Here is a 25,520-nt window from a genome sequence, read left to right on the forward strand (position 1 = left end):
GGCGATGTGGCGCGGTGGCGGCCGTTTTGGATACACCCGCATGTTTTCATCAAACTGCAGCAATTGGAACTCTGAATATAGGAGGGGATGTGGCGCGTTGTGAATCCTTCATGAATATCCTTACTATCCTGAGTATTTACTTAAAACCGGCTGCTCTGCATGTTGCCCTGCTTTAACCGGCATAGATTCAGACCTCATTCTTTAAAACATTTTTTACACTAGTTGCCTCCCTATGCCCTGGGTTATCCGGCAATAGTATTGACTTTGGCTCCACCTCCCTTACTTATTTTAGGCCCAACTCCACGCTGTAACAGAGGGAAAAAAAGGAAAAAAATATTTTTTTTGCTGTGTATGAACTTTTTTGAAACTTGCGGTGGCAGCCTTGAACTTTAGTGGGCGTATTGGTTTATTTAAAAGTGGTATGAACCGCTTGAACTGACTATTCCAAGGGCTTTCAGAAGTGGTGGGAGACGTCCTTCCGGATTGGCAGCCAGAATGGGAAAATTACTCAATGCCCGTCTCAAAGTGAAAACCCATTGCGCTCAGGCCAAGGAGATAAGAGAGACTGGTAGACTGGCCTGTAAGGAGAGTGCTTCAAATTTGCTTGACCTTGATTCAACTTTAGCGAGCTCAGAGGAAGAGGTGTCAGCCTCTGCTACACCCTTGAATCAGGATGGTTTAGCGGCTGTGGCCGATAGGAACGCAGCTACATCCGTGCCGGGATTAACCCCCAAAACAATTCCAGGGCCCGAAGGTTTTAAAAAGGCGAGAGCAACAAAAGAACCCAAACAATTTTCATTATTTTTGAAAAAAGCAACTCTGCTTTCTCCTCCTTCTGGCTCTAGCTCTAGTTCTGTTCTTAAACTCTCTAAGGAATCTTTGTCGGTTATTTCCCCATCAGCTTTAACAATATCAGCAGCAGCTTTCAAAACTGGTCCTATTGTTACCACGGAAATATTCCTGGAGCAAATATCTAATCAGGATGAATCAACTCTTCTAACTCTCCCGATTGCTCAGAGTCAAGCGGGACATTTAGAGGTCATGGGAAGCACGGTAAATACTGAGGTTTCAGATCAGAGTGTGTTTTCAGCTAATGCCCCCAATAGAATATCGGCTACTCAAGCTGAGTTGCCAACTCAGCTTCATGTTCAGGTTCCCTTACAAGAGCCTATAGTCTTGGCGGGTGTGATCTCTCCTGAGAAGATTTTTGAAGGGAGTTCTTCCGCTGTGGGCCCTCCTCAGATTGTATCTAGCCCCAATCAGCAACTAGTTGGTGATTTTCAGATGAGTGTCAAAGATATGCTAAACTTAATCCTGGAGGAAATCCGCGAGCTGAAAAGAACTCAGACAGCTGAACTTGCCCCTCTTCATCAACGCCTAGAGAATATCGAAGGTACAATGTCAATCCTTTCAATTAAATTGCAGGAAGATGAGGCTCGGATCTCAGCCTTAGAAGACCAGATGACCATCGTAAAGGGAGAGGCCAAAGCGGCAGTCAAAAGCAACCATATCCTTGAGTACAAACTGGAGGAGTTAGAAAATCACTCTCGGAGGTCTAATCTCCGGATAGTGGGAATTCTGGAGGGAATTGAGGGCTCCCAAACCTTGCAGTGGGTAGACTCATTTATTAAACAAAAGGTCATTCCAGAGTTCGAAGGTGACCTTACTATCACCAGGGCTCACCGGGTTCCTGCCCGCCCGTTCCCAAATTCCACGGTACCACGGACAATTCTAATAAATTTTGCAGACTATCGCATTAAAGAGAGGATATTGTCTAAAGCAGTCCAGCAGACACAATTCTCAGTAAACGAGGCTGTAAAATGCCGCATCTTTTCAGACATGTCTGCTGTGGCGGTGCGTAGAAGGAAAGAGTTCGTGAAGATGCCCCATTTATTTAAAGCAAATGGGGCACAAGCATCCATCGCCCAGCAGTCTAAACTGAAGGTCCTGGTCGAGGGAATTTTTTTTATGTTTTCGGATCTGGATGGAGCCCAAAAACTATTAAAAGAGATCTCGCAGGGCTCTGGGATCTAGGAGTGGATTTGGTTTATTACTATAAGCAAATGGGCTTGGGCACTGGGGGGCTTTCGACCGTCGTCTTGTTCATTGATGGTCCTCTTAAGGTTAGGTTGTCTGCTCAGTTGCTAAATTGTTTCTAATAGGGGCTGTATCTTTATTGTGCATGCTTGTTTGAGCCGTACTTTACTGATAGTTATTTCTGGCCCTGTTGAGATTCAGGCTTGATGCAAAATGTTAGTTTTGGTCATCATGATAAATTGTTATAAATTCTGGGGGCCAGGTAGGGTTGTATTTTTTTGCCCCTGTTTCGGGAGGTCCAGGTGTTTTTCCAATCATGAATGATCCAAATTGGGGTTTAGTCATTTGGATCATATACTTGTGGGCAGGCTTCAATATGTTGATAAAATTGAAAATTGCTGGGGGGTGCTAGGGGTAAGATCACTGGGGTGTAACTACAGGACACCCATGTTGGAGGGGGGGGGTGAAATGTGGTCAGCGTAGTTGGTGGAGGGTTTACCACATTTTTGGGGGTGGAACTACGCGGGTTGGGATACGAGCATAATAAAAAATGAAGTCCTTTTATTGCAAATGCATTTATGTTATATAAATCCATATTCAAGTCTGATTTTGGGTAGGAGGTTTACCAGGGTCAGGTTAGGTCCCAACTATGGCTAGTAAAGAACTGTTAAGAGTGGTTTCTTTTAATGTTAATGGTCTCAACAATAAAAAAAAAATGCGGGCAATTGAACTATGGATTAAAACAGAAAACCCGGCGGTGATATTTTTACAAGAAACCTATATTCCAACTGCAAAACTGTTTAGGTCTTGGGCAGCTTACAGGGGATTCTCTTAGTCTTCTGCTTCCCATAGGGGGGCAGCAATATTTTTAAATAAAAAACTTCAAGCGGAGGTTCTTAATTTTGAGAAGGATCAGCAGGGCCGCTGGTGTTGTGTCACCTGCATTCTTAGACAAAGTCAGAGACCAATTACTTTTGTTAGTATATATGCCCCAGTCGAGGACAATCCTAAGATCTATGAGGATTTGTTTCAGTCCCTAATGCAGGTTCCTGGCAAGCTGATTGTGGGGGGCGACTTTAATGTCTTAATGAATCCTAAAATAGACTCCTCAGTGCAAGCCAAGCGGCAGCTGAAACCTAAATCCTTTAGAACCTTACAACATTATGAAAGAACCTTAGATCTACAGAATCCTTGGCGTGCAGTCTTTCCTTCAATAATAGCGTATAAGTGTTGGTCTGGGAGATTCCGTACCTCTTCACGGATTGATTTTTTTTTGGTTTCCCGGAGGCTGTGTTTTAACCAGCAGAGATTCCTACATAATGATTTTTCTGATCATGCTATGCTGGTGCTTGAGGTGCAGTTAGGAAATTGTGTTAGATCGCCTAAACGTTGGTCGCTGAACAGACAATATTTTAATGAAGAGGCCTGGGTGGGTTTTATTGGAACGGAGATTAAGTAATTTCTACTTCGAAATAGTGAGTCTGCACCTGTGAGCGAGGTTTGGGATGCACTTAAGGCCTTTATTCGGGGGTTAATTATTGGTAAAGATGCAGAATTTTGTTAAAAAAGTTAGGGCAGATAAGAGAATTTTGAAACAGAAAATCCAAATGTCCCATTCTGCATTTCTTAATAACCCCTCTGCATTTAACCAGCGCCAGCTCGATCAGGCCAAGCGGGGACTTGGTGCTAACTACCACGCTCAGAGTGAAGCCTCCTATTAACAATTCCGTCAAAACACCTATGAAGAAAGTAATTTCACTGGGAGATTTTTTGCCTGGCAGGCTAGGGAGCAAGCTGCTATAAATCAAATTAATGCACTGAAATGCCCCTTAATTACCCTCCGTACAGATGACCCAGCTAAAATTGGGGAAATAATGCTACATCATTATGTGTCTATTTACGGCCATCAACAGACGGTGGATATGACTTTATTGGAAAGTTTCTTGCAGAAAAACGAATTACCGACACTTTCAGGTACAGAAAAATGATCTATGGCAAGTCCCTTTACTATAGAAGAGTTGGAGGGGGTTATTAAATCCCTCCCAAGCGGCAAGGCCTGTGGTCCGGATGGATATCTTTCTGAATTTTTTTAAACCTTTTTTAGCTCATTTGCGGAATTTTTTCTTCGATTAGTAAATTCATTATTGGAGGGGGGTGAAATACCAGAGACTTTTAGACCGGGTAATATAGTTAGTTTCTTGAAAAAAAATAAGAACAGCGAGGATCCAAATTCATATCGTCCGATAACGTTATTAAATTTAGATTATAAAATTATCACCAAATTGTTATCACTTCGGTTTAATCGATATGCGGCGCAAATGATCCATTCGGATCAGAATGGTTTTATTGCTGGTCGGCAGCTGGCTCTTAATACACATTATCTAACTGAGGCTCTCGACTATTTCGATACACAGAGGATACCCGCATTAAACCTTCTATTAGATGCAGAGAAGGCTTTTGACCTTGTTGTGTGGGACCATGAGGCACAGGGTCAGACTGATTTGCATATGGCCATGTCTGAACTGGGGTGGCAGAGTGGGCTAAAGAACGGTGATGGATCAATCCCGGATCTGTTGACTGGGTGTGAGTGTTTGATTGGTTCTGATGCTCCGTCCATCACCACCCCCTTTTGTACCGCTTTGTTCGCCATAAGTTGGCAGGGTATGCTCAGACGTGAGTCCCTTGCTCACTTTGCCACTGGATTCAAGCAAGCCTGGCTGAAGACGGCTGAAATGCCAGAAACCGGTCCTAGGAAGCTTGTTTCCGGTCCAGGGAAGGCATGGCTTGGCAGTTCGGGCTGGACTGTTCCCATGAGGCACAGGGTCAGACTGATTTGCATATGGCCATGTCTGAACTGGGGTGGCAGAGTGGGCTAAAGAACGGTGATGGTTTAATCCCGGATCTGTTGACTGGGTGTGAGTGTTTGATTGGTTCTGATGCTCCGTCCATCACCACCCCCTTTTGTACCGCTTTGTTCGCCATAAGTTGGCAGGGTATGCTCAGACGTGAGTCCCTTGCTCACTTTGCCACTGGATTCAAGCAAGCCTGGCTGAAGACGGCTGAAATGCCAGAAACCGTGCCTAGGAAGCTTGTTTCCGGTCCAGGGAAAGCATGGCTTGGCAGTTCGGGCTGGACTGTTCCCATGAGGCACAGGGTCAGACTGATTTGCATATGGCCATGTCTGAACTGGGGTATCAGAGTGGGCTAAAGAACGGTGATGGATCAATCCCGGATCTGTTGACTGGGTGTGAGTGTTTGATTGGTTCTGATGCTCCGTCCATCACCACCCCCTTTTGTACCGCTTATTGTGTGGGAGACATTTTTTAGGATTTTATGTCACTTTGGTATTCCCCCTAAGATTATGACCCGGATTCATAATCTATATAACAATGCTGAAGCTAATATTATTAATACGTCGGTGATTGGGCGGGTTATAGTAAAACTGGGCACAAGACAGGGGTGCCCTTTATCGCCGGTTTTATTTGCTTTTTTTAATCGAACCGTTGGCATTAGCAATAAGAAACTGTGTTGATATCCGTCCTCCATTTCCATCTATGGCGAAGTTGAAATTATACGCCGACGACATTATACTTATTATTAAGCCAGAGATAGAGGTCCAGGCTAAAGTCTTCCAGCTTTTTGAAGAATTTGAGGCTTTAGGAGGGTATCGCATTAATAAAATGAAAACTGAAATCTTACAATGTGGCGGAGCAAGCTGGGATCTGCACCCTGATATCTTTCCCTGTGTTAATGCCAAACCGAAAAGATATCTGGGGGTATATTTCTCCCAAAAAGTTAGTGATTTATACCATCTTAATTTCACACCGATCCTTCGAAAAATTCAGGCCTTGTTTTTACGCTGGCACTCTCTCCCCTTATCCATCATGGGTCGGGTGGCCTTGATTAAAATGTCTGTTCTTCCTTTGTTTAATTTTTTGTTTTCAACTATTCCATGTATTTTATCAGGTTCATTTTTTGCCCAAGTAGAATCAATGTTTACAGCCTTCCTTTGGGCAAAAAAATCATCACGTATTGCACTCAGCACTTTATATGAAGAAGTGGAACAAGGAGGTTTAGCTCTTCCGAATCTCAGGGATTACTATTATGCTTATTTTGCACAATATTTATCTAGATTTAAACCTGAATTACAGGTAAATCTGTTTATTAATAGTTTTGTGGATCTTATGTGTAAGGAAAGTCAGATTCACTTCCCTCTTCTAATTTTTAAATCTCCCAAACTGGTTCGCTATAAGTGTCTTCAGTGGTTTTTTAAAAAACGTCACGCACTTTATAAAAGATACTCCATCTCGGTAATCAATTCAGCCACCTATCTAGCATTCTACCATTAGCAGGTATTACGCAATCTTCGGAACTTGCTGCAAAATGGGCCTCGGTAGGTTTCTGTAAGGTCTCAGATTTTCTGAGGAATGGAGGATGGCTGACTTTGACTGAAATGTCGCAAGTGACCATTAATGATTTTATTCTTTTAGGGTCATATAACATTCTTCTTAAATTTCTTGTTGAGCTAGATGTTTCCCAAATTGGTGAACAACAGCAGTTGGTTACTGAACTTTTAGAGGCTACATCTAGTAGAAATCCCTGGATATGGAGAAAGCGTTTAGCTTCAATCAGGGTATTGGATCTTGGACAGAAGGCGATTAAAAAATGGAAGGACCATGAAGATGTTGAAATTTCTGTGAATTTATAGTCGACGATCAATAAACTAAATTTTAGTGCATTAAGAGGGGCGAACTGGCGAAGGATGTAGTTTTTTAGTAAATGGCAACTTTACCAAACCCCTCTTTCTCTTTCAAAAATGTATGCTAATTCTTCAGCTTATTGTTTTCGCTGCAACATCCATCCTTCAGCTAATTGGTCACATATTATGCTGCAATGTCCTAAGATTCAGAAGTTCTGGAAGGATATTTTCTGCTATTTGGAATCTGAATGTTGTATTCAATTAGTAGTGAACGATTTGTTAATTATTTTTGGTTTTGACCCAGAGCTGTTCCTTTGTAACCAATTGGTAAAACTTTTATATATCGCCAAGGCAGTAGCCAGATCACTGTTATTACAAAGGTGGCGTACTGATTTGATTCCCTCTGTCCTGGAGTGGGCCCATAAGATGCAAGTGGTTAGAAAAAGTGAACGTATTTATGCACTTCGGGTGGGGGGGTCTTAGGAAGTTTGAAAAAATCTGGGTCACATATTTTGTTTAAGTTTGGGAAGCGTTATGGTTTTGTTTTGAAAGTATTTTTTCCCTAGTACTTAAGTGCTCTATGCAATGTATGTGATATTTATAATTGTCTGGAAATCTAATGTTAGGCTCGATAATAACTTTCTTTTTAAATGGATATTTTGATCTAAATGTCTTTAATGTGTTGCAATATTTATGGACTTCAATAAAAAATTATTATAAAAAAAAAAAAATTACCCATGCATTACAGAGAGGTGCACTGCAGCGAATTTACTCATATGGTTCATACCTTCCTCTAGCTTGTCTGTGACCAATGGTCCAATCAAGGGTTGATTCAAAATGAGGATTAAAATCCTTGGCGGCCTATGTCTTCTTCCTGACCAAAACCATGTTTTGAGGGCGAACACATACAGATTTTCAAGTCAAGACGTCCTGCACCACACAAAGCTTGTGTAGCTGGATGAAAAAAACTGTGTGTGCACTATGCGTATCAGGGCCTTTATCTCTTGATGTTGGGTACCCACTGAGGCTTGGAAAGTAGACTACATTTTGCTTTGATGCTGTTTGCCAATAAAATATACCAGACAAGAGTTGAGCACATATTGTAGCACAGTAGCACTAAATATGACTCACAGCTAATATGAAGACACCTAACAGCATTACGCAGTACCTCAAGGGATGCAGTGGGCACAATTTATCTCAATATAGTCCTGCCTGTAGACATTGAGCATCAATCAAAATTCTCAATCAGGCAGTGGCTCACAGACAGCTTGTCAACACAAATATCTGGTGTTCATTATTGAACAGACTCAAAAGAAGTCTGTAGAGGTGTGGGAGGAACAGCACGTAGACCAGGTCGTTTAACGTAAGGTTTTATTGAGGATGTTACACGTCTCAATCTGCTAGGCAGTCTTTCCTCCTCCTTTGCGGGCTCCGTGGTTACAGCGGGGTGTTTGGTCTTCTCGCCAGCTATGGGACGTCCTCTGCGGGCACTCCGGGGGAACTCCAGGATCCACAGGGAGCGTGTAAAAGAAGGAAAAGGGGACCGTTAGGAACTCAACGTGTGGCGTTCTGAAATCCTATAACCGGGACCGGGGGTGAGGAAACACATTCTGTTGTGCTTTCTAATAGTGTTTATATATCGGCTCTCTTCTGTGCGACGAGTGAGTGGTTTTAGTGAAGGGGCAGGTAAGAAGGGGAATACGGCGTTCTAATGACCCTTTCGCCACCCCATCCAGCCCTTGACCCGTTCGCGTACCTGAGGTAGCCACACCCCTCCAGGAGTGTGGCTCGGCGCTGCGTGGGTACGTTGGCCTCCTGGCTTTACTCCTAGCTCCGTCGTGGAGTCTCCGTCCCGAACCTCCGCTGGTACGTCTTCTCCGCTCGCCGTCCTCGTTCTCAGCTCCTCGTCTCCTGCACTCCACTCTTTGGTGATGTCACCCGCCTCCGTCTGGTCTTCCGGCCCAATATCCAATCCGGTGTGTTCACATGACGAGGGGGGCGTGGCGACCGCAAACAGGCAGTGCGGCTTAAAGGGATCCGGCTCGTTCTCAAAGAATGCTTCAGCAGTCTCGAAAGTATCCCAATCGTCCTGTGAATGGGTAAAAGAACAAGGTAGTGAGGGTGCAGGTGTCCACCAGTCCAGGCTATCCCGTACTTCATCCTGAGACGCCATGACCCTTTTACATACCTCCCTCCCTAGACTCTCCCGATGGGGGAGAGGGGGAACACGGGAGAGAAAGTCAGCGTTAGTATGGTCTTTACCCTTACTGTGTTTGATGGTGAAGGAGTAGGGCTGTAATGACAGAAACCATCTCAGGACTCTGGGATTCTGTGATTTGGACTTGTTCAACCATTGGAGTGGGGCATGATCAGTGTACAAGAGGAAATGTCGGCCATCCAGGTAATAGTGTAGTTTGTCTATCGCCCATTTTATCGCCAAACACTCCCTCTCAATGGTCGAATATTTCACTTCACGTGGAAACAGTTTCCTACTGATGTACAAGATAGGGTGTTCAATCCCATCCTCCCCTAGTTGTGACAAGACTGCCCCTAGCCCGCTATTGGACGCGTCCGTGGCCAGTATAAATTCCTTGCGAAAGTCAGGCGAGACCAATACAGGTTCGGTTGTTATGGCGTTCTTCAATGTGATGAACGCATCTAGCATTCTTTTCGAGGGGTGTGTTAAAACGGTTTGTTTTACCTCTTTCCTCAGTACATCGGTCAGTGGACTGGCAGTGTCCGCGAATCGAGGGATGAACCTCCTATAATAGCCGATAAGACCAAGGAATGCTCTGAGGTCTCGTTTGGTGGAAGGGAAAGGGACAGCGTTGATGACTTTCACCTTTTCGTGTTGTGGTGCTATCACCCCATCCCCCAGGACATATCTGAGATACTTCACATGTGAATACCCTGCACACGACTTCTTCGCATTAATGTGCAACCCTGCTCTGCTTAAGGCTGTAAGGATGGTGGTGAGATGTTCCAAATGCTCGGCCCAAGAGCTACTGAATACTACTATATCATCTAAATATGCCGAGCTGAAGGTGGCAGATGGTTGCAACACAGTATTCATTAATCTTTGAAAAGTGGCCGGGGCTCCGTGTAGGCCAAACGGCAACACATTAAATTCATACAGTCCATCATCAGTGATAAAGGCAGTTTTCTGTTTGTCCTGTTCCCTTAATGGCACCTGCCAATATCCCTTTGTCAGATCGAATGTCGTGATGTACTTTGCCTCCCCTAATTTCTCTATAAGATCGTCTACTCTTGGTAGCGGATAGGCATCCAGGGAGGAAATGGCGTTTAACGCTCTAAAGTCCATACAGAAACGGGTTGTGCCGTCAGGTTTAGGGACCAAGACGATGGGTGATGCCCAAGCGCTCTTGGAGGGTCGAATGACGCCGAGCTGTAGCATGTCTTCTACCTCTTTTTTTACCACACCTTTTCGGGCTGCGGGTATGCGGTACGGCCTCTGTTTGACAGTCACTCCATCCTTTGTGTTGATTCTATGTTCGGCCAGCGTGGTTCTGCCAGGAAGATCGGAGAACAAGTCCGAAAAGGAGCTCATGGCTTGTAGTAGGGCAGACCGCTGGTCGTTGGAGAGTTCCGGATTTACTGGCATCTGTGGTAGAGTGGATTCTGTTCTCAATGCTGGCCAGATTCCGTGAGCAGTTTTGGGAGGGGGACCTATCCATTTTTTTTAACAGGTTTATATGATAACACTGCCTCCGTTTGGGTGTCACTTGTAGCCGGTATGTGGTGTTTCCCAGTATTTCTATCACTTTAAAGGGACCTGTCCACTCGCTCTGGAACTTCTTTGTAGAAGAAGGCAGAAGAACTAGGGCCCAGTCACCTAGTTGCAGGGTTCTAAGTTTTTTTCCCTTATCATATTGCACCTTTTGAGATGTTTGATGTTTTTCTAAGTTTAGGTGTGCTAGTTCTCGTATTTTACCTATTCGGGAACGCAGTTGGGTCGTGTACTCTAGGAAGGTTTTTTGATCCTCAGTGGTTTCTGTTTCCCATGCTTCTCTAGTAATTTCTAGCAGCGATCTGGGCTGTCGGCCATACAACATTTCAAATGCTGAGCAGCCCAAGCTGCTTTGCACTTGGCCTCGAATTACGTAAAGGGCAAGGGGAAGCAAGCGATCCCAATCCGTACTTTCGAGGGATAGCATTTTTTTCAAGGTGGACTTGAGGGTACGATTATATCTTTCGACCAACCCGTCAGTTTGTGGGTGGTACACAGACGTCTTTAGGTGATGTAGGTTGAGCGTGCTGCACACTTCTTTCATCAGTTTCGACACAAAGGGTGTCCCTTGATCGGTTACAATTTCTCGAGGGAAACGCACCCTGGAGAATAGCTCGATCAGTTTCTCCGATATATTTTTGGTTGTTGAGGATTTTAGGGGGAATGCTTCAGGAAAGCGCATTGCGTAGTCTACAATAACTAATGCATACGCGTAACCCCTAGGTGTCTTAGGTAGTGGACCTATAAGGTCCATACCTACCCTTTCAAAGGGTCTTCCGATTACCGGTAATGGTTGCAAGGGAACGGCGGGGGGCCGCTGATAGTTTTTTAATTGGCATATGTCGCAGGCCTGACAATATCTCTGGATATCTTTATAAATACCAGGCCAGAAAAAATGTCGCAAGACATTCTGGGTGGATTTTTCGGCGCCGGTATGTCCGGCTGTAAGATGTGTGTGGGAATAAAACAAAATTTGTTCTCTAAAGGGCATAGGTACCACTAGCTGGGGGTGTTCGCCTTCCCTCCCTTCTCTGTATAGCAACTCGTTATTGATTACAAAACGAGGGTAGACCTGGCGGGGGAAATCGGTATTAGCCTGTCCATTTTCCCACGCGTTGAGTAGTGTCGGATCGTTTACCTGAGCAAACTTAAAACTCCGGTCTAAGAGCCAGGGTTCGCGGACATTATAGGCGGCACAAGGAGGAGACAACAATGGCTTTTGAGGGTGCAATTGCGTTTGAAATATCTCTATAAAGTGAGGATTGTCTACCCCTATAATCAAATCTTCAGGCAGGGAGTCCACCACCCCAACCCTTACAGTACAGGGGCTTAGACCGTCTACTTCTATTGTCAGAATTGCTACAGGGTAAGGCTTCACGTCCCCGTGGGCACACCTAATCTGTACTAGGGTGTTCGGAAGGGTGCTTTCGGGGGTCACTAACCCTTTTTGAGCGACAGACTGCTTGCACCCAGAGTCTAACAGGGCTTTTACCGTTTTGCCGTTGACCTTGGCTCTTACATGGAAGGAGGGTCCCATTTCGGCGGAATACAGGACCGCTTTGGGTAGGTATCCAACTTCCATGGGTTCTTCGGATGGTTTTTTTCAGGGGCACATTCTTGCTACATGGCCCCACTCCCCACACTCAAAACACTGGGGTCCTTTTATCGCTGGCGTTTCGATCCGTAGAGGCATCGTCTTTCTGTAGTCTAGTTGGCCTCTCGTTTTCCTTTCTACTTTTGGGTTTAGTCCGGTCTTGGTATGTCTCTCTGTGTCCCACGGGAGGGTCTTTGTTTGTGCCCTCGTATAGGTACTAGCCATTTCAATGGCTTGTTCGGGGGTCAAATGTGTATGCTGCCGTAACCATCTCGGAGTCCCATAGGGAAGAGCCTCCAAGAATTGTTCTAAATAAATGCGGGCCATGATCTCTTCTTTAGTACTGGTTACCGGTTTTAGCCACTTATCAGCTGCCATTTTCAGGCGAAAAAACAGTGTTTTTGGATTTTCGCCTGGGGTTCCCTTCTCCTTACGAAATCGCACCCGGTAAGCCTCTTCATCTAGCCCCAAGTGATCCAGAATAATCGTCTTAACCTCGTTATACGGGGACGTCCCCGTGGCATTGGCAACCTGGTACGCGGACTGTGCGTCCCCCGAGAGCAGGGGGGCTAAGAAAAAGGGCCATTTGTCCTCGGGCCACCCATAGGCCCTTGCAGCTCTCTCAAAATTAGAGAAAAAAGCATCAGGATCTTCTCCTCCTACGTATTTTTGTAGCGTCACTCCAGTTGGGTGTGGTACATGGGGCCTTCGGTCCGGGGCTGCAGGGTACTCAGGGGCTGTTTGAGCCGTACGTAGGCCTTCCATTTGGGCTGTGATCAGCTTTTGGAGTACTTCCCTGTCTTGTTGTGCCGTGGCCATTTGCTGTCCTACTGCCCATTCTAGCTTCTCCTGGCCTTTTATGAGGTGCTGAATGACGTTTTCCATCACAGGGGTACTGACGGAAGGAAATCCCACTTCTGACACCAGTTGTAGAGGTGTGGGAGGAACAGCACGTAGACCAGGTCGTTTAACGTAAGGTTTTATTGAGGATGTTACACGTCTCAATCTGCTAGGCAGTAGTTGTAGAGGTGTGGGAGGAACAGCACGTAGACCAGGTCGTTTAACGTAAGGTTTTATTGAGGATGTTACACGTCTAAATCTGCTAGGCAGTCTTTCCTCCTTCTTTGCGGGCTCCGTGGTTACAGCGGGGTGTTTGGTCTTCTCGCCAGCTATGGGACGTCCTCTGCGGGCACTTCGGGGGAACTCCAGGATCCACAGGGCGCGTGTAAAAGAAGGAAAAGGGGACCGTTAGGAACTCAACGTGTGGCGTTCTGACACCCTATAACCGGGACCGGGGGTGAGGAAACACCTTCTGTTGTGCTTTCTAATAGTGCTTATATATCGGCTCTCTTTTGTGCGACGAGTGAGTGGTTTTAGTGAAGGGGCAGGTAAGAAGGGGAATACGGCGTTCTAATGACCCTTTCGCCACCCCATCCAGCCCTTGACCCGTTCGCGTACCTGGGGTAGCCACACCCCTCCAGGAGTGTGGCTCGGCGCTGCGTGGGTACGTTGGCCTCCTGGCTTTACTCCTAGCTCCGTCGTGGAGTCTCCGTCCCGAACCTCCGCTGGTACGTCTTCTCCGCTCGCCGTCCTCGTTCTCAGCTCCTGCACTCCACTCTTTGGTGATGTCACCCGCCTCCGTCTGGTCTTCCGGCCCAATATCCAATCCGGTGTGTTCACGTGACGAGGGGGGCGTGGCGACCGCAAACAGGCAGTGCGGCTTAAAGGGATCCGGCTCGTTCTCAAAGAATGCTTCAGCAGTCTCGAAAGTATCCCAATCGTCCTGTGAATGGGTAAAAGAACAAGGTAGTGGGGGTGCAGGTGTCCACCAGTCCAGGCTATCCCGTACTTCATCCTGAGACGCCATGACCCTTTTACAAAGTCGTACATAGTTTGTCTCAAAGCAAAGCAAGCCACTAAGGGTACAATTAGACAACCAGTGAACACTACATACCGTTACAATTTCAACTCCAACTACCCCTCAAATTCAATTTTTTAAATTAGAATACTTTATCCTTACAATTACCCGACCCAGTCAATGCCAATAGAATGTACATATACCAACCTTCACCAGCCCAGGCAAACTATAACAAATAAAAGAACTTAACGCACTCTCCTTGCCCAATCCAGGGCTATCAAGAGGACCTTGGGTCAACGCATCATGATCTTCCACAGAACTCAAGGTTGAAGAGGTAGTAATGAAAACCCATAAAAAGGTTCAGTGATACACTGCATCCAGTGTGTCTGCCAGGAACTAGAGTACGCTGTAGTCTCTACACTGCAGCTTTTCTTAAGAGGCAAAAAGATTCAGCCAGGTCACATTCAATTGATGGTCCACCAGCTGACCCAACTAGATGACTGACGAACAAGGGGATCCCTTGTTGGTCCATGACCTCCACAGGTGCAGAGTGTACTAGCACAAGAACCATGACCGCACGCTTAGTCCTGCTTGTTGTAGTGCCCCACGGTGGTCGTGTTGCCCGTCAGGACCCGCAATAGCCTCCTGATGGACAGAAAAAGCCTTCAAATCCAGCCAGATACCACACACCTCGAGGATACTGATGTGGAGCTTTCTTTCCAATAGGCAGCAGAGTCCCTGATCTCTACCTATCCCAGGTGACTGCCCCCGCCTAGAGACAATTCATCCATCACTACAGTTAGCCTTGGTGGGTTAGGGAAAGCAACATGCCAAGTTGGCATCCACCTTCCACCACCGAAAGTACAGGGCAGTCTCCTTCGAGATGCAGATGTTATCTAACATGCAGACCCAGTTTTTCACTCATTGGAAACTAAGGTTCCTTTTTAATTCTTGCATCTGCCATTAGGGACCAGCAGGTCAGATGTGGCTTACAGTCCAAGAAGCATCAAAACCTCACGAGACCCAGGGCTGAGACCTAAACATCTGAGTCACATCCTAAATGCTCCAGGCTTGTTGTGAGAAAACTTTTTACACTACTATAAAAGGGATCCTCTGCAACTGTGCCAGGTGGGACTTCAGTTTGCTGATGGAAAATGGCAGGGATGAAACAAGGGTGATTGTCATCCACAGGTGAACTGTGACTGTCTGTCGCTGCGCCCACCTTGAGCAGTGAGTCATCAAGGTACATAAATATATCTACCCTCAACATAAAAAGATGGGCCACATCCACTGCCATCACCTTCGTAAACACCTAGAGGCAGAAAGAAGGCTGAATGTTAGATCATCAAATTGAAAATGCCCTTATCACCTCCATCACAAACTGAAGACAGAATCTGTGGGACTGAAGGACTGGCGCATGAAAGAGTGTCCTCAAGTCCACGGATACCATCCAAACCTGGACCAGAATGAGCACTTTAATATTGCCCTTCTGTATAACAGCATTAAGTGGGTAAATATTATTTCAACTATTCTTACCAGGTGGGCAGACTTCCCTTAGATTATCTGGGGAGACTGTGTATTAGACCCACAACTAGATCGCTCGAACCCACCTTTGCCGACCTTTCCTGTTGTGGCTGCTGCTGCTCACCTCTCCCAATGGCTTGTGCACTGGTCCCTAATTGACAGTTGGCACTCTCTTAATTCAGCTGCTAGAGAAAACTCCTATTACTCGTCCCGCATGACCTACACAGAGACTAGATTATATACTTTGTGACCCAGTTACTCGAATGCGATCCAATACGGCGGAGTACTTGGGGAAAACGTTCTTGGACCATAACCCCCTTCAGCTAAACTGGAAAGCAGAGTGCCAAGACCACCAGTTCCCACATGGCGATTACAGCTTCTCAAGCTAGAAGACCAGGTTTGTCGAGATGTGACAAGCCAGACATTATCTCACTGTCTGACGGAGAACTGGGGCACAACCTCCTCAAAGCCAGTAGAATGGGAGGCACTGAAAGTTGTACTCTGGGGCCATTGCATTCGCACCATAGTGGGTGCTAGAGCAGACCTGCATGGAGACTTGACGCACATAGAGGCATAACTAGGAGCTTTAGAAGTTGCGGTCAGGCTGATTTGCAAAACAAGGTGAATTGACAGCAGCCATGGAGCAACATGCACAAATGATAGGAACAGCTACACTACCCTGATTTTAGAGCTTACCGGCAAAGATGAACAAGGAGAGGGGGGGACAAATCAGGCAATCTTTGGGCATGGCTTCTAAGCAGCACAATACCAACCTCCCGATCACCATGATTAGCACAACCTTGACACAATTAGTTACTAGCCAAGTGCACATACACAGTGTATTCACTGCTCACTACCAGCCCTATACGACCCTCCTCAGTAAGATTACGTTATCTCCCATAGAGCCCCTAGATAGAGAAACTCATCACTCCAATCACTATACATGAAATTCGAGGTGCCAAAAAGGGTACGGCCACTAACAAGACTTCGGGACTGGACGGGTTACCTATTGAAACTTATAACACGTACGAACACCTACTACCTTCCAAGCTGCTAGAACCGTACCAAGCGGCACCGACGGAAGGTCGTCTACCGCCGTCACTCTGATAATCCCTACTTGTACCCCTTACCAAGCCCGATAAATACCCCATAGAATCAGATTTGTACCGCCCATTGTCTATGCCTGGGTCGGATTGCAAGGCATTAAGCAAGATAATTGCGGTTAACTACTTGAGCACAAGCCAAAACTGGTCCATCCAGAACAAGAATGTTTTTTCCCCATGTAGAGCTACCACGCTTAACATATGCTGACTACATAGAGTGATGGAGCTTTCTCCTGCCCAGTGGCCCTATGCTGCTTGCATGATACTGGATTTGGAGAAAGCGATACTGTAGACTGGGATTACCTATTCTCGACCATGACCTCTTTGGGTAGCTTACAAAGGCTCATTCGCCTTCTATATACAGAGCCCACCACCGAGTGAAGATAGGCCTACGCATCTCCCCTCCGTTACAGGTGAGCAAAGGGAAGTGGCATGGCTGCCCTTTGTCTCTGCTACTATTCGCCCTGGCAATGGAAACACTATTGCAGAGGCTCAGACAGCAGTCCCTGGCATGGGTCATTCCGTTAAAAGGAGAGACACATGTTGTCCCTCTATACACGGATGATGTCTTAATCTACATGCGGGATATCTGAACCGGAATATCAGATATCAGGAATATCCTGCGGGAAGTCCACCCATGAGAGACTATTCAAAAGAAAGAAGAAAGAAAGATGCTAAGGTTTGGGTGAACAAGCTTTTGTTGAGATACAGAAGGCCAAGGACTACAAACGGTCCTGCAGGAAGCCAGATGTTGCAGGCCGGCGAACACAAAAAAATTATCCGAAGGGACGGGAAGCAGAACTGAGCCATCACAGCATCCCTCTGAAGCAATGGTAACTGAGTGAGTCTTTCCTCGCAGAGTCACAGCTATCCATTCCACTTTGGCAAGGGATATTACATACCGACATGCACATGATGGGGAAGCAGAAAGCAGCAAGACTGCCATTGAATCCTGCGCCACGCCCAAAGGTGGGCGCTGGGTCTGAACGGATGGATGTGGAGGAGCCGAAGGATGTGGTGCTCACAGCGCCTGGTTAAGACAGGGTTGCCCAGATACTGAAAGAGGTAAACTCTTACAAAACTTCCATGGAGGCGAAGATGTCGTGGCCATATAGGTGGGCCTACACCAGGAGGATGAAAACAAACTGCGCAAAAGGGCTACTCAGGGGGAGTCATCCCTGCAACAGTTACATGCCCAGACAATGGATCTTCAACCGCAGGTAAGGGAGCTTTCAGACCGTGTTTGCATCTAGGAGAACAGGGTGGAAGACGTAGATGGCCTGGAGTTCTTTAGATCATTTTAGAGGAGGCTCCTCAAGAATTTGGCTGGACTCTCTGGCAGCACGCATAGTAATGATCCAAAAACAAAGTGGGGAGCCTATGGGCAGAGGCACGTATTGAGCCCTGCCCCTTTTCAACCTGGACTGTAAGATCCCAGGGAAAATCATTGCGAACTGCATTCACTTCTGTCTGTTGCCCTTGATCCACCCGAACCCATGCAGATTTGTTCCAGATAGGTCTAAGGCATTCAACAGTCTTTCCTGGTCGTATCTCTTTGCGGTCTTCCGCAACATGGGGTTTAGTGTGGAACTATTAGCCTGGATTCAGTTCCTGTACGCAGCTTCTATGACACAAGTAAGAGTTGGATAGAAAGATTAAGAGCAGTGACACATTGACAGGGGCACCTGCCAGGGTTCTCCACTATCATCCCCGATGTTTGGGTTTGCCTAGGGACCACTGGCGTGCAGACTGCTGGCACTGGGTGGCGAACATGAGCTGACCGTGGCGGACCGGGAACATATCAAATCTTTATACGTGGGCGACATCCTGATTTGCCTCGGATCAGATACCAGTTATGCAACTCCTCGATTGCTTTGCTACACTTTTGTGACGTTGTGTAAATAGACAAAAGTGTTGCATTACTCCTTGTTGGACACATACATAACCTTTTTGACTGGGCTTGGACCATATGAGGTCCCAGTTGCCATGCACACCTTCAAATATCTGGGTATATGTGTCTACAGAGACCCAAAGGACGTCCTCGAAGGTGGTCGACTTTTGTATGTGGTTATCAATGTCCCCCCTGCAGTTGCCTCATGCGGTTTCGTGATTTAAATGGATGACTCCGACTTTATCTAGGGGTTAGGTGTTGCGTGGCCCTGGCGAAATTGTACTTACCCATGACAGAAGGTCTGGGGGTCCCACATTATGCGTTGAGCTGACACTCTTTCTCAAGGTAATGGGATATTATTGATCCCACTGTCTTCGCCACCGGCTTATTCGTCAGAACCCCCTTTATGGTGTTGGCCGTTTTGTGCACAGGTTGGGGTGGCGGTGCACCGGTTGCAGTGGTGGGGCACCTCTAATGTGGCCCTTGGAAAGTTGTTTGCAGAGGGGAATCACTCTTTTCTTCGAGGAACTCTGAGAAATACGCGGGATCCCTGTGGGGCAATTTTTGACGCAATCAGCACTTGGAGACAATAGGAGAAGTGTGGGGTGATCTGGAAAAGGAACCTAAACCAGCGCTACACATGCTATTGATTGGGAGTTTTACAAAGCATAGAATTACTAACGTATAGGGCATTGCGGCAGGCAGAAGAGCCGGTGTTCCCCGGACTGAGACACAGCTGGAGTCCGGACTTACAAATTGACCTCACAGACGCAGACTGGCATCAGGTTCTGTGTTGCATTTAACAGACCGAAGAATGCACGCTTGAAACTATTACAGTTTAATTATGTGCACAGTACGTACCTTACACCCTTGAGGCTGCACAGAATGCTCAGCACTATGACACATAAACGGCCCCTCTATGGATCAGACCATGCAGACTTTCACTACATGACTTGGCAGTATGCAGCACTACACTCTTACTAGACTGTCTCCTGCGACTATGTTAAAGGCGTAACACTTAGACACTACATCAGTATCCCAAAACTGGGTCGCAGGCCTACGGCCCTGTCCATAAATATTACAAGGTTGGGAATAAATGTATAGACTTTACAATTTCTCTGGCATAACAAGCAATCGCAATTATTTTGGAAACCGCCCCCTACTTTGGGCTGGAAGCTTGAGCTCCACCGCTTGGCACAGACCAAGGACTGTGTGACCCAGCCAGTCAGGGTAACCAGATCACATGGTGGGGCGCCATACTGCTAGTACTGGAGCCTGCCTCTGATCTGCAGCCACTATGACTGTCAGTTGCTTGATCTTGCCCCTTGGACCTGGCACCTGGGTTCCTGTGGGGAAAGGCGGGAACATTAACCATTGCGGACACCTATCCAACCAGGCTTCTGGCTGCAAATGACACTGACCATGCCCAACACTCGCTCCCCTCACCCCTGCAGATTCCAGTACACGCAGCACCCACTACAAATTTACAATGATATAACAGAATTGGTGGTGGCTGCCTCACCCTTCTCCTGGGAGTTGTTACACATATGTTCAAACACCAGACTATGAACCAGTTACACCCTGTATCATGTATTGTATTGTTGCTGTAACACTCTACCAAAAAGACTGCGTTTTCCACCCAGTATGCACATGCCTACTGTCTTTCTTGATATGCAAAACCTTCAATTAAGAGCAAGAAACAAAGATGGGACTGACATCTTTCAAAGATGCCCTTCAATTACAAGTACTTTGACGTCCTACCTTAAAAGAGGGAATCCCACCACAGATTGATCATCATTCAGATGTACAAAGATCTACAAGAAAAGAAGTAAAAAAAGTACTTTTTGTCTTATTATGGCTATGCAGTTTACAATCAACTCAACAAGAGACAAAGGTCCAAATGAGGTAATGTGAGCATTAGATAACAAAATACACAATACTGATAGAAATAGTTTTAGATCATTCTAATCTTCTTGGTTGACTCTGGTTAACATACTGCAGACGAAAACTACAGACAATGTGGAAATGGGCATGTGAAACTGCCGTATTTTAGTAAATGATTGTAAAACACCTATCTTCGAGTTTCTTGTTAATTTTCTGGTCGAGGTTTATGATCAACTGGATATTAATTGCCAATGTACGCTTTGACAAAGTGCTGTAGTTCAGAAAGCCAGCCAGTGGTTGAAAGGAGTTTCTCGTGTGCAATTTACAATTTTAGTTTAACTGGCAAAGTCAGTAACACTGGCTTTACTGTGGTAATTATCGCAAATGCTTCAAGGCTATTTGCATAGATTAGCAAAATAAAATCATGCTGCATTCTTCGTTTCGCTTAAGTACTAGATTTAAAAAGAACCACAGGGGCAGAAGGACTACAGTGGCGTAAACAAATGAGGACATTCGTAGAGAGACCGAAAGCATAGATACAACCAACAAAGAAGAAAGACGACAACGGCACATAGAATTAGTGACAAAGGAGCACAAAAGCAACACTGAAAGAGAACCACAATGGCACATACAATCACAGCCATATACATCCCTTCAAATCGGAGCTCAGAATAAAATGGAAGCCTTAGTAAACTGATGAAGCACCGGATCAAGAAAAGTTTCTCAATGCTGTATATTATTTGTCAGGTGGTAATTTTAAAGAAAATAATGTTTAAGGTAGCATTTTCCAGCAGAACAAAAAAAAGATTTCCTTAAAAAAAAAACATGACTCAATCTAGAGAATTAACATAGTTTATTATTAGAATATTCTTCGAGTGAACATTTAATTATAAATAATGCAGACTATGTTGCTTCTAAAGGGGAAAGCTTTATTTTCACGATGGCTTATTATTTCATTAAATCGTCCATGGCACATGTTGAAATCCATGCACTTTCTGAGCTGATATAGAGGTACTTACTGGGAGGTGGAACGATTAGGCACACAGGCATTAACATGGGATGAGAGATTGTTACTAAAAGATCACAGTGTGTATACGTTTCAGAAAAGTGTTGACAAAAGTTTAACACAGATTTATATTCAGATAAGAAAGAGTTCTGATTTTCTCCAAGGCAAGAAGGAGCTTTAACTTGGTGAAAAAAAAACTGGTGGCTACGAAATGTGATGCATCTCTGCGGTTCCAGGGCAACTGTTTGTAACTAGCAACCAGTGTGGAAGTAAAAATTTACAAAGCCAGAACTTTCCTGAGTGATTTGAGAACAGCCTAGAAGGATAATAGAGCTAAAGATCTCGAGTCCTCATCCTGTGTGAGTTTTTTCTCGAGCTGCAATTATATAACACTCGAAGAATAGTAGGAACTAGCTTAGAGACTGCTAAGTGTGGTTATATAGAGTAGAAATGTTAACCTTATAATTGCTTCCTTTCCCTTCCCCTTATACGTCTCTTCTTAACCGAAGGGTCCGATAACTGTACTTGTATAAACCTTATATTGAGATGTTGGATTTCTTTTGATAAAGCTCTGATTCTTTCTGTAGAGCAATGATTCTCTGTATTGCACAAATTCAAAAAAACTTTTAAAACCTACAACTGGAGTTACATTAAACAATAATCAATCAATCAATCAAAACAGTCTTTATTTCGAGTATTTCATCTTAAAAGACATTTAAAATTCATCAAATACAATTAAAAAGTTAATGTATTATTTATAACAATTGAGACTAAAAACTATTTAATAAATAACAGGTTAAGATCAATAAAAAAGTATTAAACATACATAGACTTTGACTTGAAATTCATTCTACAGTTGGGGGTAATGCTACGCTATAGTATGTATAACCAGTGGTAAAATTTCACCTTTTCCGTATAAGCCACGCCCAACTAATATATTTGGCTAGACCGATGACCACAAGAGAGGAAGTATCAGTCTTTAGGATCCTTCTAGCGGCCTGGGCTGATCTGACACCTAGTTCACGACACACAGGTCGCAGCCAGGCTCGCCTAGGTTGGTAATATGCCGGGCATACAAATAAAAAATGATCTTCTGTTTCGACCAAATTTTTACAGAATGGGCATTTATCAGTGCCATTTAAGGACCAGCTAGAAGTAAAGGAACCTAAAGGAAGGGTACCAATTCTGAATTGGTGGTATAATTTCCGATCCAGCTTTTTGGTTATTACGTCCCAATATACTTCTAAAGATGATTGATCCTTAATAGACAAGTACATTGAGGTCAGGGAACCACCAGTAGAAGGAGTAAATCGTTTTTGTGAAGCCCAAAGCCAGTAGGCATCCCTATATATTTTTTTAGGGGGAAACACAGCCGACACAGGGTTGGACCACAAGTCACCCATGCCCATTTCTGACAGAATAAGTTTGATTTCTGTGAGCCAACGAATTCTATGGGAGCCTCTCATATCCTTTACCTCATGCAGCGCTTTAGCATAAATGGATAGCTCCGGGGTAGTCCATAGGCGTCGCCAAAACGCCAGGGGCCTATACCGGATCATATCCTCTATGGGTTGGCAGCCCAGATTGAATAACAAGGGGATACGTGGGGTGGAGGGGGGTAGCCCTATCAATGATCTCAAGAAGTTGTTTTGGGCCACCCTCAAGGAGTCAAGATTACTAAACCCCCATAGCTCGGCGCCATACATGACTGCAGGGAGGATTTTAGAACCATAAATTTGTATCACAGGTGCAATGGGTTTAGTGCAGGAATGCATATGTTCCTTTAATAAGGCACCACCAAGTTGGGAGTGCTTTAACCTAAGCAATTCTATCTGGGGCCCCCAACTTAGGTTATCACTAAAGGTGAACCCAAATATGTAAATGTAGAGGTCTGTTCCAGCCTTGCACCACCCATTTCAACCCTAGCTTTAACGGGGCGTGGGCCACGAAGAACCATAAATTTGGTTTTCCCCACGTTGACCTCGAGCTCATGTTCGCGGCAGAATAACTCAAACCTAGAGAGGGCCAATTGAAGCCCCTGTCGGGTTTTAGAAATGAGGAGCGTATCGTCCGCGAACATGAGCAGGGGCACTTTCATTCCTGCCAACGAGGGGGCATCAGTCGGGCAGTCAGAAAAGTATCTAGTTACTCCATTGATGAACAAGGAGAACAGTGTAGGGGCCAGGACACACCCTTGCCTGACCCCTTTAGACACTTTGAATCTCGTAGTCACTTCCCCAGGCTTACCCTTTCTAACCTGTGCATATGTGTTAGTGTGCAATTTAACTAAAAGCCTCAGATATTCGGCAGGCATGCCCATCTCCCGAAGAGCCTCCCACAGTTTTGGTCTAGGCACCAAGTCGAATGCGGACCTTAGGTCGACAAATGCTGCAAAGAGCATACCCCCCCCTAAATAGACTTCCTTCCAATATAAAAGTGTAAACCTAAGGGCTTGGTCTAAGGTTCCAACATGTGACCGAAACCCGGCCTGAAGGGGCGTCAGGACATTATTATCAGTGATCCAACTAGTGATGCGGCCCAACAACAACCGCGCAGTAATTTTTTGGGCCGCATCTATTAAGCTAATTGGGCGATAATTGGCGGGGACTGAACGATCGCCCTTCTTATAAATTGGCAAAATTTCAGCCCCGAACCAAGAATCCGGTGCCGACGCACCACAGGCCAGGGCATTAGCTAGGTTCTTTAGATAGGGGACCCATAGATCCAAGTCCTGTTTAAATAGATCAGCAGGTATGCAGTCAGGACCTGGGGCCTTACCGTTGGGGAGGGATTTTAGTATTAGAGTCACCTCACTACAGGTAAACTCTAACACACCTGCATCACTGAGATGCAGCGAGGCATTAAGTGAGGTATTAGTGGACTTAAACTGATTTTCAAAGTAACTAACCCACTGGTCGGGTACAACATGGTTGGCCGGGGTCATAGCCTGCGGGTTACTGCCCCATTTCAAAAGGTGCCAAAAATGGCACATGTTTCTGCCCACACAAGCCTCAAATAACTCACGCCAGCGAGATTCATCCCAGTTTAACTTAGCTGCCCTTTGGGCGGATTTATATGCGGCTCTACAGCTCCTGATCAATATCGGCTCCCTTAATTTGATTGCTTGAATTAGGGCTTTACGTGACTTTCTGCACCCTGCATCAAACCACGTGTTTTCCCGCTGGCTAATGGGTTTAACAGTGGCTGGGACATTTTTAGTGAAAAAGATTTTAAGAGCAGTAAATAATTCACAATGTATGTCTGGGGTGCAGTTAATAATCTCTTCCTTTGAGTCACAATTAGACAACTTAGACAGAGCATCATTAACCAGTACCCTAATAGCAGCCCTAGCAGTAGGATCAGGGGCAATCTTAGGCCAACGGACCCTTCTCAAATCGTTTGACATGGTGACTTGGACCTGAAAGGAGCATACATCATCCGTAGCACCTCCTGAAAAACTGCTATCGGAAAGGGTCAGCATCAGGGGATTGTGATCACTCTCTAGCCTGTCCGTCACAACCATGTCAATGACATCTGCCCATAGCTCACAATTAACTAAAATGTAGTCGATTCTGCTCCTACTTCTTCCGTTATCAAAGGTGAACTTGCCAACCCTATCCGATGGTATTCTTCCATTGACAGCACGCAACCCCATTTCCAAACAGAGCCCTTTTAGGAACAGGGCTATTTGTGACCATTTGTCTATGGGGTTTAATTCTAATTGGGGAATGCCCCACACGGAATCCTCAGCCTCTGAAAGAAGCCCATCATCGAAGCCAAGCGGTTCGAAACAGGCATTAAAGTCACCTGCCACTATCCTGTGGCCAGTTCTAGGCAAAATTCGTAGAGTTTGGTCCAATACAAAGATGGGGGGAGGGCATTTTCCACCTGGAACACCCCTAAGGTAGGTGTTAAATATATAAACGTTGAGGCCCCTAGTAGAAGAAATATGTATGGCCAATATATCAGGGCTATCCGTGGGGACTTCCCTTACTTCTATACCTTCACGTTGGCGTACCTATATTGACAAGCCACCCACCGGTCTGCCTCTGATACCCCTCGTAGCTGCTTTATAAAAGTTTAGGTACCCTACTCGAAAAATCGGGTCAACTGCCCATGTTTCTTGGAAGCACCAAATGTCCACCCGATCTACAAACGCCACCTAGTCAGGAGAAG

At 45.5% G+C, this 25,520-nt stretch overlaps 1 protein-coding gene across 2 annotated transcripts in view; it reads right to left on the minus strand.

The window, feature by feature from the left end:
* THUMPD2 (THUMP domain 2 tRNA and snRNA guanosine methyltransferase) overlaps window positions 1-25,520 on the minus strand; it is a 315,452-nt gene that overhangs the window by 186,932 nt on the left and 103,000 nt on the right. The window contains exons 5-7 of one of the 2 annotated variants that reach the window (XM_085612077.1): window positions 20,216-20,268; window positions 13,537-13,861; window positions 8,097-8,825 (exon numbers count right to left, since the gene is read on the minus strand). In XM_085612077.1, coding sequence (XP_085468203.1) covers window positions 8,445-8,825; window positions 13,537-13,861; window positions 20,216-20,268 — 759 coding nt within the window. In that variant the 3' untranslated portion in view covers window positions 8,097-8,444. Of the gene's footprint in view, window positions 1-8,096; window positions 8,826-13,536; window positions 13,862-20,215; window positions 20,269-25,520 lie in introns of those variants that run through there. The other variant, XM_085612078.1, reaches the window with a different exon arrangement.

This window comes from Triturus cristatus, chromosome 6 (assembly GCF_964204655.1).
Source record: "Triturus cristatus chromosome 6, aTriCri1.1, whole genome shotgun sequence".
Taxonomy (NCBI): Eukaryota; Metazoa; Chordata; class Amphibia; order Caudata; family Salamandridae; genus Triturus; species Triturus cristatus.